Here is a 12,465-nt window from a genome sequence, read left to right as displayed (position 1 = left end):
TTAAAGCTGAATAACAACTTCTTTGATCCAATATCAGTGACTGCCACTTCTTGTGGGTTTCTCCACATTCCTAGTAACGCATTTTTGTATGTTTTGAAATTTATCTCTTTCTCACTTATTACCTTTCCTACTACGTTTAAGCAGTCTCTCTTGTACCCCAGCTCTCCAGGTTTGTTGAACTTGATGACTTTTCCTTCAATGCTGTTCATATTGAGAATTCTGAATAGAATGGTTGTCTATTTCAGGTTTAATGTTATGTTTGTGAGGATATGACTATGTGTGTTGAGAGAAGAAAGGCTCCCTATTGGAGATGAACCTAAAAGTTCACAGAAGACTCTCCTAATGAGAGAAGAGAAGCTCTCCTATTGAGAACAGTATTTATACTATTAATATATCAAAATTAAACTTATCCCCGCATATCCAATCTTTTATGAAAATGGTCGAATAGAACCTATTTTTTGGGCAAAAATTAATGACTGAAAAGTTGGGCACGCTCTCTTTGACACTGCAAATATTTTATTGATTAATGAATCAGCCCATTTTTTGTTAATTCAGTCTATCAGCCTTTTCTTTTGGTCAAGAGTGAATCAGCCTTGAGAATCGGTATTTAGGACCTTAGAATGGATTCTTTGTTTGCTTTCCTAATCTTCTAGAATTTGGGCTTAGACCCATACCGAGAGTGAGAGTCCATTCTAATAGATTCCTGTACTTTTAATACAAGAAAAAAAAAACTCTTGTACTTTTCTTTTTTTTTTTTTCCGTTACTTTGGCCATTCTTTTCTTTCTCATTCTGGGTTTAAATGGCAATTTTAGATTAGTCCAAAACAAAAAAAATGCCAATTTTAGAAGATATTTTTTTTTGTCAATGGTATATCTCTCCTTTTTCATCTCAAAGGTCTAGGATTCAAATTCTAGAAATTACAATTAAAAAAAATGTAGTAAAAATATGAAGAGTGTGTGAATGTATTATGTAGCTAGAATTAGGAGTTACCTAGAGTTGAAAATTGTTTAATTCACGGACAAAAAAAAAATTTCTTTTAATAATATCTTTTTTAAAAAAATTTATAAAAATGAAAATAATTTTATATTTAAATATTTCGTATATATTTTTTTATTTATTAATTATATTTAAATAAAATAAAAATATTTTTTATTTTTTTATTATATAAAAAATAATTATTTAAAAAATATTTAAAAAATTTATAAATTATAACTCTTTAAAAAATATTTTTTATTTTTTTAATATTTTTATTTTTATTATTAAAAATTTATTAAATACAAATAAAAATTTTAATTTTTTAAAATTTTTTATTATTTTTTTAATATTTTTATTTTTATTTTTAAAAATTTACTAAACTGCACTAAATTTTTTTTATCGATTTAATAAGATCCAAATAACACTCTACCTTCTTTCTTCTTCTTCTTCTCAATTCCCTTATGCGGGAACCAGGTAATACTTTTTTTTCCTACTTTGTTTCTCCTTTTTCTTGGTTCTTTCTCACGCTGTTCTATGTTTCCCTAGGTTTATTCGATTCTTGTTGTTTTCTGCATTTTCTTTTTTAATTATTTATTCGACGTATGATGATTATGGTTGATTAATGATTGGGAATTCGTGATACTGCTCTAGGGCTTTCAGTATGAATTTGAATCATCTAAATTTTAAATTTTTACATAAAATGTGACTATTAAATTTTTTCTTTCTCAAATTTTTTTTGGCTCCACTTATAAAATAAATGGTAAGAGATCACACTTTACACTCTAAAATAAAATTCAAAATTTAAAAAATTTATATTACACGAGTCATTGCTTTGTCAGGTTTAGATTTCAACTTGCTTAGCTTCTGCAGTTCCAGGGCTGCCCCCTCTAAAATCCGAGTTCACTCGTAATTATTCATTTATTTGCTACCTCCTCTCTGATGTTAAGTTGTTTGGTAAACAAATGTTATATTGATATGATGTCTGAGAGCAGGAGTGAGTTTTAGGATTTCTGGAAGTAATGAACAAGAACTCCAAAGATCAAAGCCAATCCTTACATTATATAAAAGAATTTTCCTTTTGAGAATGGATCATACAAGAATTCTAATAAACCTTATTAATATGAACTCGTTAAACCATCCTTTAAAGAAGAAGAGAAGGGGTTTATCTTGCTTAGGTTCTTCTTGTTCCTTCTCTTCTGCTATGATAGTAACTAACCTCATTGGCCAACGATTTAGAGCCTAAATACAGTGGTTGTTACGAACTTGCCTTCTTAATAAATTGCTAAGACCGACTGTACGAATACTCTATTGAGGTTAGCCATAGTCTAATCGTCTTAGTTGACTCACTTTGACATGAACATGTTAGAGGCAGCATTGCATGGTAAAGCTATTATATGGATTACAAATTGGGAGGTTGGTTGAGTCAACAAAGATTTTCTACTTTGTATGCAAACACGGCAGAAACATGGTCTGCTCTGGACAACTATATGAATTTATGACATGTATATCAGAAATTCTTTTTGCTGTTGGGCAATTGTAAATGAGCATAACATGCACTCCTCCTGTCTAATTTTGTCTTGTAGGTGCGCTTTGAAGCTGCCTTGTACTTCTTTCTTTTCATTTTTTCAAAATCATTCTTTTGGTGTTTGTATGTTGTCTCTGATTCGTCATCTCTTGTTGTATACAAATCAGTAAGCCCTTTTTTTCCCTCCTCATTTTTGTGTGTGTGTTTTTATTGAAATCCAGAGACAGCATGGAACCATTGCGAGTGCCTTACAATCTTAGATCTCGTCATTGTGTAGCTAACTACAGTGATTCGACATCTCGCAGGTCAGGGTTGTTACTATTTATGAGCTTCGTGCTTTCTCTTTTTGTTGTCTATATATCTGGAAACTTTTTAATTTATTCTGAGATCTCATACAATTTGTATATGAAAATGCAGACCAAAGCGTGGTAAGGTCTCCACTGGAAGCATTGTATTGGAAGATCCTCATGGTAAAGAGGAAAGAATGTGAGTACAAACAAGCTTTATTATTGTTTACTTAATAATCATTTATAGAAATATATTAGTTTTGTAAGTTTCTTTATCTCATAAATTTTGTTTGTAATCAAAGACCAAACCCTGAGCGCTCCGCCAGAAGGAATGCGCCTGAACATCCTCGTAGTAAAAGGAAAAAAGTGTGAGTACACGATTATGTTTCTTTTTGCTTAATTATGATTGATAGTAACATATATCATTATATCAGTTTGTTATCAGTGCCTCAAATACCGTGATTTGTCTCCACTGCTACAGATTTAAGTGTTCACACCAAAGCAAGGAGCTTGAGGATGTGTTTCCTTATCCATTAGTGGCAATGCAACATTACAACAAAAATCGAAAGGAGGTTTTTTTTTTTTTTCAATCTTAATCTGTTGATTTTGTTTTGCTTTATTGCTTTCATGTAGAAAAATAATTATTTGTTAATTGTTTTTCAGAAAGAACAATACAAGGTTTCTCAACGCTGTGAGGACATGCGTTTTTATGTAAGGAAGATTGGTTTTATTCGATTATTGCACTTTAAGGCTCAGCCGATACTTGGAAATTCTCCTACTAGGCATTTTTATGCCCTAGTTCATCAAAAGCCTAATCGGGATACTCACGTGTCTTACTGTGAACCTCATCCAGATCCTCCAAAATCTGGTATCTTTACTAAATTTTTTCTTTGTTTACTTCTTTTTACTTCTTTTTACTATTAGATACTGTTAGAGACAGTGACATTTTTCATTTTTGTGTCATAGGTGGTCCTTCGGTTGCCAAAATCGTTCCCTTGTGCTGCAATATTTGTAGTCTTGGCAGTGCTGAAGAAATAAAGGCAAAATCAAGGGAATTGAGGTTTCATTCGACTACCTCCCTCAATATATCCATGTATAGTTGAATTTATTGCTACTTAAAATGACTTTCTTGTTTGTAGGAAAAAATCAGAAGCTCGAAAACTTGCAGGTGGAGAAGACTCAGATTCAGACTACTACGAGTGAGAATTACTTACAAATGCAGTTTCTGTTCCATTATCTCCTACATGTTATACATGATGGTGTTTAATTAAACTATTATTTTGTTGCTTCTTTTTGTTTTGATGTTTTCTGCAGTGGTTACTCAGACCCAAATTCTGGTTCTAAAAATGCTTTCTGCAGTGGTTACTCAAACCGAAATTCTACTTCTGGACCCTCTCTACTCTATGCCCCAGGGCGTACCTTTGGTGGAAAATGGTTTAAGGACTAGCACCTTTTTGGCATCAGTTGGTCATAAGGAACTAAAGTGGTGTTAGTTGCACAATTACTTGATGTGTTTCTCTTTTAGGGATTAGAGTTCGGATATACTTCCTACAAACAATGTTTTTTGTGTTTTTGTAATATCCTAGTATTTACATACATTGCATAAGCGCATCTATCTATTAATTAATTAATCAATATATATATATATCAATCAATCAATCAATCAATCAATCAATCAATCATCAATATATAAATAGGAAAGTAGTAGTAGGTTCAATGCTCGACAAGTGTATAGGCTAATTGATGAACAAGTGTTCAGTTAAAATGTATGACAAGTGTCCAGTTTTGATATTAAAGTGTTCAAATAACATTTATTGAGCGGGGAAGTTTCAACCAAAAAATTTTTGAAATTCAAATCTATAGTTTTTTTTGGTAGAGTCAAATCTATGGTTTAAATATTTCTTTTGCCCATATTTTGTTTCTTGGTTCAATTCTTAGCTCACAGGTCACAGTAGATTCGCTCAATTTTGACTCAGTAGTTGATTCGGTCCTTCTTACCCTCACTCGTTCGCGATGTCTTTGAACTCCAATTTTGTGCATACAATCGAGTCAGTGCTGGGTGTGTCGCTTGGATTCCATCTTGGGTTTGGTGGTCCTGATTGCGACGACCTTGGCAGCACTGATATTTGGGATGCTAATCTTCTGGAAGAAATCGTCGAACCGAAGAAGGGAGATGAGACCGGTCATAGCGCCGAAGCCGTTGGCAAATTGAAGACTCTGCATGCCGCCAAGGGAATGCTAAGTGAGATTCGACAAGATTTAGTGGATCTTCATAACTAGCTGCAACAACAACAAAAAGAATCTTCTTCTTCTTCGCCGCTGATTTGTTAGACAAAAATGCTATGACCATTAACCAAGCGGCATTCACTTTCATCTTCGTTGAATAGTAAGTCAGGTTCATTTTCCACCAGAGCAGAAACATTGGTAGCCTTGAGCGGCGAAGGAGCAATAATGACGGATAGATCTCTAACATCTTCAAGGGATGTCACAGGTAAGCACATCGGAATTTGCTCTTTTTTCATTTTACTCTAAACTGATGTGCTACAATCTGGTCTGAGGATTTTCCTTCCAAACAACACTTTGATCTGTTTGTAGATGCTTTCAGATACAGTACATTGACACAAACTATTACAACCAAGTTTAAAGATTATGGTCGTTTTGCCTTTTTAGTGAGTAGTGCAATGTATTGAAATACATTGCTTATTGAGTTGGCCATTTATTTTTCTAACTGGTATTTTGCTTCAGGAGTTCATTATGTTATTTGAGCTGCTGTATATATATATTAAATTAAAATTAGAAGCAAAGTTAAAGATTGGAATACTTTGTCAACAGCCTGGAAAAATACCAAAAGAGAACATAATGATAATTTTGTGCTAAGAATTCCCTTTTAAATACATTGATTATTATGCATGGAAAAATGAACGAAGAAGAAAGCATTTAACAAATGTCAAAGACGTTTGACTTTATTTTATATATAGTTCTTCTTTAGAAGATCAATCAGCATGGTAAGTTTGCTCTTTGTCACAATCTTATAATGGTAGGTATTTCCTTACTTCTTTTATTATTGTATTTAAGTTTTTAGTAAATTTCAAAACTAACTTATTCCAATAGTATTTATCTGTTTATGTATGTGATGGAAAAGCATTGATCTAGTATATATATATACATATGTACTTATGCAGTATGTTTTTGTTTGTGTGAAGAAGAATCGGTATATGAGTTCACAATAACTGTGCTGCTTCAAAAGAAAATCATCCTTTCTAAACTAACATTTTTATTTGGCTTCTTTATTATTATGCTGTTGATTTGTGGTTTTATGGGGTCTATTAACAATTTGTTACTTTATTGGTTCTCTCATTTGGTAACTTTTTGATGCAGGTGATAGCTCTTTTCCTAAGATCAAATCTCAAGATATCTGGAGCAAATAATGCAGGTTTTGGAGAAATTGATTTGGAAAGCAATATGGTGAGCTAAACAATTTTTAGAGCAATGTTTTCATTGATTTATTAACATATAGGAAGGAGAATTTTTCACTATATTGCTATACTGATAAACTTCTTTTGATGCATTAAAAGTGAAAGGAGTTGTATTTCTTGGACCTCCAGCTGTATCTATGGCAGCACTGGGAGATAAAATTGGTTCACCATTGATTGCTCAAGCAGCTGAAGTGCCAACTCTTTCATGGAATGGTTCTCATGTAAGTTTCATTCCCCAGTAATTGTGCCTTTCTTCTGTCTCGGGTGCCTAATTATGAGTTTAAATTTTCTTCTTATAGGTGAAAATTCCACCAGGAGTATATGAAATATTTACATAAAGAAAATTGGATAAATACCATTATGAGAAACTTTGTCCTAACCTTACTTTTGTGTTCTTTTTTTTTTTTTTTTGGGGCAAAGTTTAGAAAGTAATATGTTTGAGGTTCATAATAATGATGAGCTAAGGAGATTGTTAAAGCAAGTCTAAGGAGAATTTCTGATGCACATCCTCATTTATCTATGAACCTATCAGGTACATGCTCTACTGCTGTCTTCTTTATCATTATTTCTATTTTTCAAATCTTAATTATTTTGGGTATAATCCTTACATGGAATGGTCTGTCATGGAATTATTTGTTTATTTCATTATCATGTGAGTTGTCACTCATAATTTTAACATTTAAGAGCACCATCTGCCGTGATGTTTTATATGGTTGCCCCTCTCAATCACTGAGCTTCACCAAGGATAACCAATCTAATTGAGCTGGATGAATTTGACTATCACGGGACATCAAAATGACGTGAGCTACTAGAGCTATTCGCGAACATATAGTTGTTGTACAAAGTACCAGCTAAGTAGACATCCTTGATGATGGTTATCAGTGGAGGAAATCACAACTCGAGGTAGCCATTCTCCTCTTAACTGTTTTTGTTGCTCTCTTATTCCCCTTCATCTTCATGCAACTTGCAAAGCTGAACTTGGACTGGCCTGTTTCTGTTTTGCCGCGGGAGTTACTTCAGGTGCACCAATGTAGGCTGCACTGTGAGGAAACACGTTGAGAGAGCATCACATGACCTTAAATTTGTGATCATTACATACGAGGGAAAGCAGAAGCATCATGTTCCTGCTACACGCTCTAGCAGTCATGTTTGGATTAAAACTGAATTAGGTTGCATATGATAAGAGCTTCTGCATATGTTTCTCATCATTTTATATATTCCAGAATATGCTTCTTCATGTTTTTGAACAAATAATTAGCATACAATTAAGGTGCGAATTATTAGTATATAATTTTGTCTTTGAATGAATAATCAGTATATAATGTCTTCTAGAGGATTGATATTAGAACATTGCATACTTCCTAGATCTTATTACCACTAAGCTATTTGTTCAATTGTGTACATTTGCTAAGGCATTATCAGCAATAAACAGCTCATGACCGATGAATCCAAACTTGGATGTCATGAAAAAACTTAGAAAGTTACATAATTCAAGAGTTAATTACCAACCCAGTTCTTATCCATTTTTCAGAATGACAACGCGACTTCTCAAGATAAAAATGATCTATTTCGGTCCCTGTTCTCTACTTCTGTGACACAAAGCGGTTCTTTTGGGTGTTTCTTCGTCAACTCTGAAGTCCGCTTGCTTCCTCTCTGCAACGATGTAGCTGCCGTTTGCTCATCTCGGTTTTTGGAGCACTGCACCACTGGTGTCGCAGATCAGATCTAGTGGAGTCGTGTTCATCATCTCCATCACCGCAACCGCCTTCCCTTTCCCTTTTGCAGAGGCATCGACGGTAATGTTGCTACTAGCATCGTTAGCGACATCACCACTGAAGATTGGAGATGGTGGTGGAGCACCCTCAATCTCCTCCTTTCTCTGCCTCTTTTCGCCAGGCGCCATCGCAGCTGCGTGTTCCTCACCGTAATCGCCATATCCTTTTGCTTGCATGTTGTTGTGTTAACTTTGCGAGTTGGTATCGCAATTGGATCTGTGATTAGATTAAATTCTTCTTTCTCTGTTTCTTCATCATCTAACAAAATTGAGCTCTAATCTCTTATTTCTTCTTGTTGCTGAGGTTTTATTGATATGTGGAAGTACTAAATTCGAGTTTCTGTATTTATTTATCTTTTAATTTTTACTGCCTCTCTTGATTAAAAGAAACGACAATTGTGATAATATTTGACACGGTTCTACTGGAGACAGGGACATCCTCTGTTTAATGGTTCCCCCTCCTTATGATTGCTGCATATGGAAGCTGTAATAATCAATTGCCATGGCAATGTATTGTTCAATGAATCTAAGATTAAGATGGTCTTATGAAAGGAACAAATGTTTGGTTAACAAATCTTCTGCTATTAAGAGAACTCAGTTTATTGTTATTATATATTGAATTTTTTTATAATTTTATTGTATATTTTAACTAAACCGGTTCAACCCCGGTTGAATCCTGGTTGGACCATTAAATCATTAAAACAGTCGCTTGACCGGTTCAATGGCCGGTCCAGTTCTCACAATCTTGGTCGTGATACCTCACCACCGTTGATTTACAACCAAGGCGTAAAGTTCTGTATGGTAAGGTGTTACAACCTGTGCTTGTACAAAATTATTAGGTCTCTTATACTTGTCTAACAACTCTTCGTGCGCTATTAACAAAGCTTTTAACTCTCTTATAAATTCACATTTCATGGTATTTATTTGCTCTAATTGGGTGGATTTTATCAACTTTTTCTATATTTATTCAATGAAATAGCATGATTTTGTAAACTTTCCCTAAATTGTGCTTAAAAGTGAAAACATACTTTTTAGACCCTTATTTGCTAAATTTTATTCACTTTAATTCCATTTGATGCCTTGATGTATTTATTGAGTGATTTTAGGCTTACAAGGCTAATATGGATTGAAGAATTGAGGAAAAAGCATACAAAAGTGGAGAAATCATGAAAAAATGGAGTTTGGAGCTTTTCAGCAAGTGTGCGTACGCACAATGATGCGTGCGTACGCACAGGTGGAAGTGTCCACAAGTGAGAATCAGCAGGTGTGTGTACGCACAAGTCCCAACATGTGACCTTATTAAATACAAAATGCTGGCAATGAATTTTGGACCTCCAGAACCCAACCCAACTTATTTCTGAAACTATTTCAACCCTAATTTAAGAGGAAACAAGGGAAGAGCAATTAGGTTTAGGTTTTAACATGTAGGCTAGTTTTCCTAGAGAGAGAAGCTCCCCATTCCCTCTAAAAATTAGGGTTATTAGATTAATTTCTCTTTTTAATTCTTGTTTTCATCTAGTTTTTTTTTTACCTTTATTTGTTCTATTGCCTTAATTTTCTTAGTTTATCTTGTTAATTTCTCATTTTGGTTACTTTTTTATGTTGATGAACTCTTGTTAATTTTCATTATATTTAATGCAATTTTATATTTTTATGTTTATTGATGTTTAATTGAGTTGTTATTATTATTTTCTTGCATTTGGTAGTTTTAGATTTTATTTTCATTGCAATTTAATATGCTTTTATTTTCATGCACACCAAGTGTTTGATAAAATGCTTGGCTTAGTTTTAGTGTAGTTTTTTACACTCTTAGCTTGCAATTGAGGAATTTGGTAACCTTGAGTCATTGATGTCCATTCTTGATTGATATATTAGGGTAGTTAGTTGGTTTGATTTCCACCAACGCTAGTCTTTCACTAAGCTAATTAGTGAGTTGGTTAGGACTTGTGGATTGAGATCAATTATGCCTATTTGACTTATCCTTGATGTTAGGGTTGACTAAGTAGGATTAACTCTTCATAATCATCATATGTTTGTGGTCAATGGCTAGGATAGGTAACCTTAACTCTCAACTTTTGCCAAGAGTTCCCATTTGCCATTTAATTTCCATTTTCATTGCTTTAATTGCTTTCCATTTAATTCTTTGCATGCTTGTTTGATTTCTTGCATTTTAAATTCTTGCTAATTGCCATACAAATCCCTCTTCCTCATAGTCAATAATTGAGCACTTTATTGCAATTCCTAGGGAGAACGACCTGGGATTTAAAACTCTCGGTTATTTGATTTGAATTGTGACAAATTCTATATTTAAACTTTGATGTGGGGTTTAATTGCCGGTTTGGAATATGCTATCAACAAAGAAGTTCTCTTTTCTTATTTTGAGAAATTCTAAATCGGCACAAATTCTTTTCATCAAGTTTTTGGCGCTGTTGCCGGGGAGTTGCAATGGTGTTACATTATTGGCTATTGTAAATATGTTAATATGTGAATAACTTGCTTTTTGGTTATCATTTATTTTTGTTAATGGTTAGGATTGGGATCCTAGAGGACATTTGAAATTCAAGCATTGGTGGGGAAGTCAAGCACAAGCCACCATAGCAAGGGCTCTCCTAATTGTCTAACTTAAAGACAATAAATAAAAGTGCTAGGTGGGAGACACCCCACCATGGTAACATCCTTCTAACTTTTCTCTTCTTTTAGCTTTTGTTTAGTGCATTTTGTTTTTCGTAGTTAGCTTAGTTTAATTAATTCTAGGCTTAGTTTAGTTGCATCTTAGTTTTGATCAAGGTTGTGAGAACCGGACCGGTCAGGTGATAGGTTCAATGGTTTAATGGTCCAATCGAGGTCCAACCAGAGTTGAACCGATTTCATTAAATATATAATAAAATTATTAAAAAAACTCCAACTCTTCCATATGTGAATTTCTGCAAGTCAATCAAGTCAATTTGTAAAACATCCAAAACATGTATCCAACCTAAGAACCATAAACATAATTCAACCAAATCATATAAAGCCATATAGCAAATGCAGAATTGTGGCAATATTTTTATTTTGAATCAATAACAGCAAAACAAGAATTCACCAAAACAAATACAATAAGTTGGATTTAAAAATCAATCTCAGTCGAATTAATAAATTAAACAATTGAATTTGTGACTCAATCTCAGCAGAATTAATTCAATATGAACATACTGAATTCAAATAAAAATTCAAAACATTAATATCTCAAAATTCCTCAGAATCATCAATAATATATCATATGCATGTTCAAAATAAATTTCAAATTTCAGAGGAATAGAGTTGGAAAATAGAATCAGGGAGTGTTAAAGACTGAGACTTGAGACTTGAGAGGGTTGAAGGCTTGAATCAGAGAAGGAAAGAGTTGAGACCTGAGATCTGAGACCTGAGAGGGTTGAAGCAGAGACTAGAGACATGAGACACGACGAAAGGTAGTCGCTTCGACTTCGAGACTCCACGCGAAGAAGAGAATAAATGACGGTGAGACACAGTGCGGAGCATAGAAGCAGAAATGACGCCAGCGAGGAGGGGAGAAGCGGCGACGACCCACGGCGAGGAGTATCAAAGCGGCGCGACCCACGACGACAAAGCGAGCTCAGACAGAGAGGGCGACAGGTAGAGAAGGGAGAGAAGGGTTCAGCGATGAGTGAGTGATGCAGAAGTCATGGTCAAAATAATCTGTAGCTTTGATATCATAAAGATATCAGGAAAGAACTCGAGAGAGAGACCTTCAATTTTCAAGCATTAATAATTTAGTATATTTAAGGAGTATACAAATTTTATTGGCCTAGCAAACTAAATTTTCATAGTGGTCCCCTAGATTTGGCTCGTGCACCAATTTAGCCCCTGAGATTTCAATTGCACTATTCTTGTTCTCAAGATTGCGCTCCAAGCTACATACTGACCTTTCACTCGAATTCCGGCGTGAGTCAACTTCTTGATATGGCACAATCATTGCCACCTAGGATCTCATTGTGGATAGATGACGTGGATAGTGTTTTGTGATTCTTCAATTTAGTCCCTGTCTCCTTTATAAACCCTAAAGCTTCATTTGCTTTCTCTCATTCTGGTTCTCTCCATCGACGTCTCATTCTTCATCTCTTGTGTACATCAATAGTCATCCTCCATGAGAGAAACTAGGAGCCACATTGCAGGAAGCTCGAACTGGTCATCATCGATGGAGAACTGGACAAGAAGCATAACGCGAAGCAGGCATGGGCGGGTTCCAGAGTGGTGCGGCTGTGGTTGTCACCTTGTGTTTAAGTGGTCAGCGATGGAGATACATCCTAACAAGCCCTTCTTTTGTTGTCCCAATTATAATGTGAGTGAAGGTAACTTCTTTGTAATTTATTTTTTTTTTGTGGTTGTCACATTAACTTGTAGAGGGTTGTTTGTAGACAAGTAAAAAA

The 12,465-nt window shown here is 34.3% G+C and overlaps 1 protein-coding gene across 1 annotated transcript; it reads left to right on the top strand.

Moving 5' to 3' along the window:
- Positions 1-1,433: 1,433 nt before the first annotated feature.
- LOC130933171 (uncharacterized) lies at positions 1,434-4,443 on the top strand. Its single transcript, XM_057862715.1, has 10 exons — positions 1,434-1,450; positions 2,560-2,624; positions 2,723-2,806; positions 2,919-2,987; positions 3,091-3,156; positions 3,270-3,360; positions 3,452-3,656; positions 3,755-3,848; positions 3,928-3,987; positions 4,103-4,443. The coding sequence occupies exons 3-10, from the start codon at positions 2,730-2,732 to the stop codon at positions 4,233-4,235; spliced, it is 795 nt and encodes a 264-aa protein (XP_057718698.1). The 5' UTR covers positions 1,434-1,450; positions 2,560-2,624; positions 2,723-2,729; the 3' UTR covers positions 4,236-4,443.
- The last annotated feature ends 8,022 nt before the right edge of the window (positions 4,444-12,465 follow it).

Source organism: Arachis stenosperma, chromosome 6 (assembly GCF_014773155.1).
Source record: "Arachis stenosperma cultivar V10309 chromosome 6, arast.V10309.gnm1.PFL2, whole genome shotgun sequence".
In the NCBI taxonomy this organism is placed as follows: Eukaryota; Viridiplantae; Streptophyta; class Magnoliopsida; order Fabales; family Fabaceae; genus Arachis; species Arachis stenosperma.
This window is presented reverse-complemented; position numbering and strand designations above follow the sequence as displayed.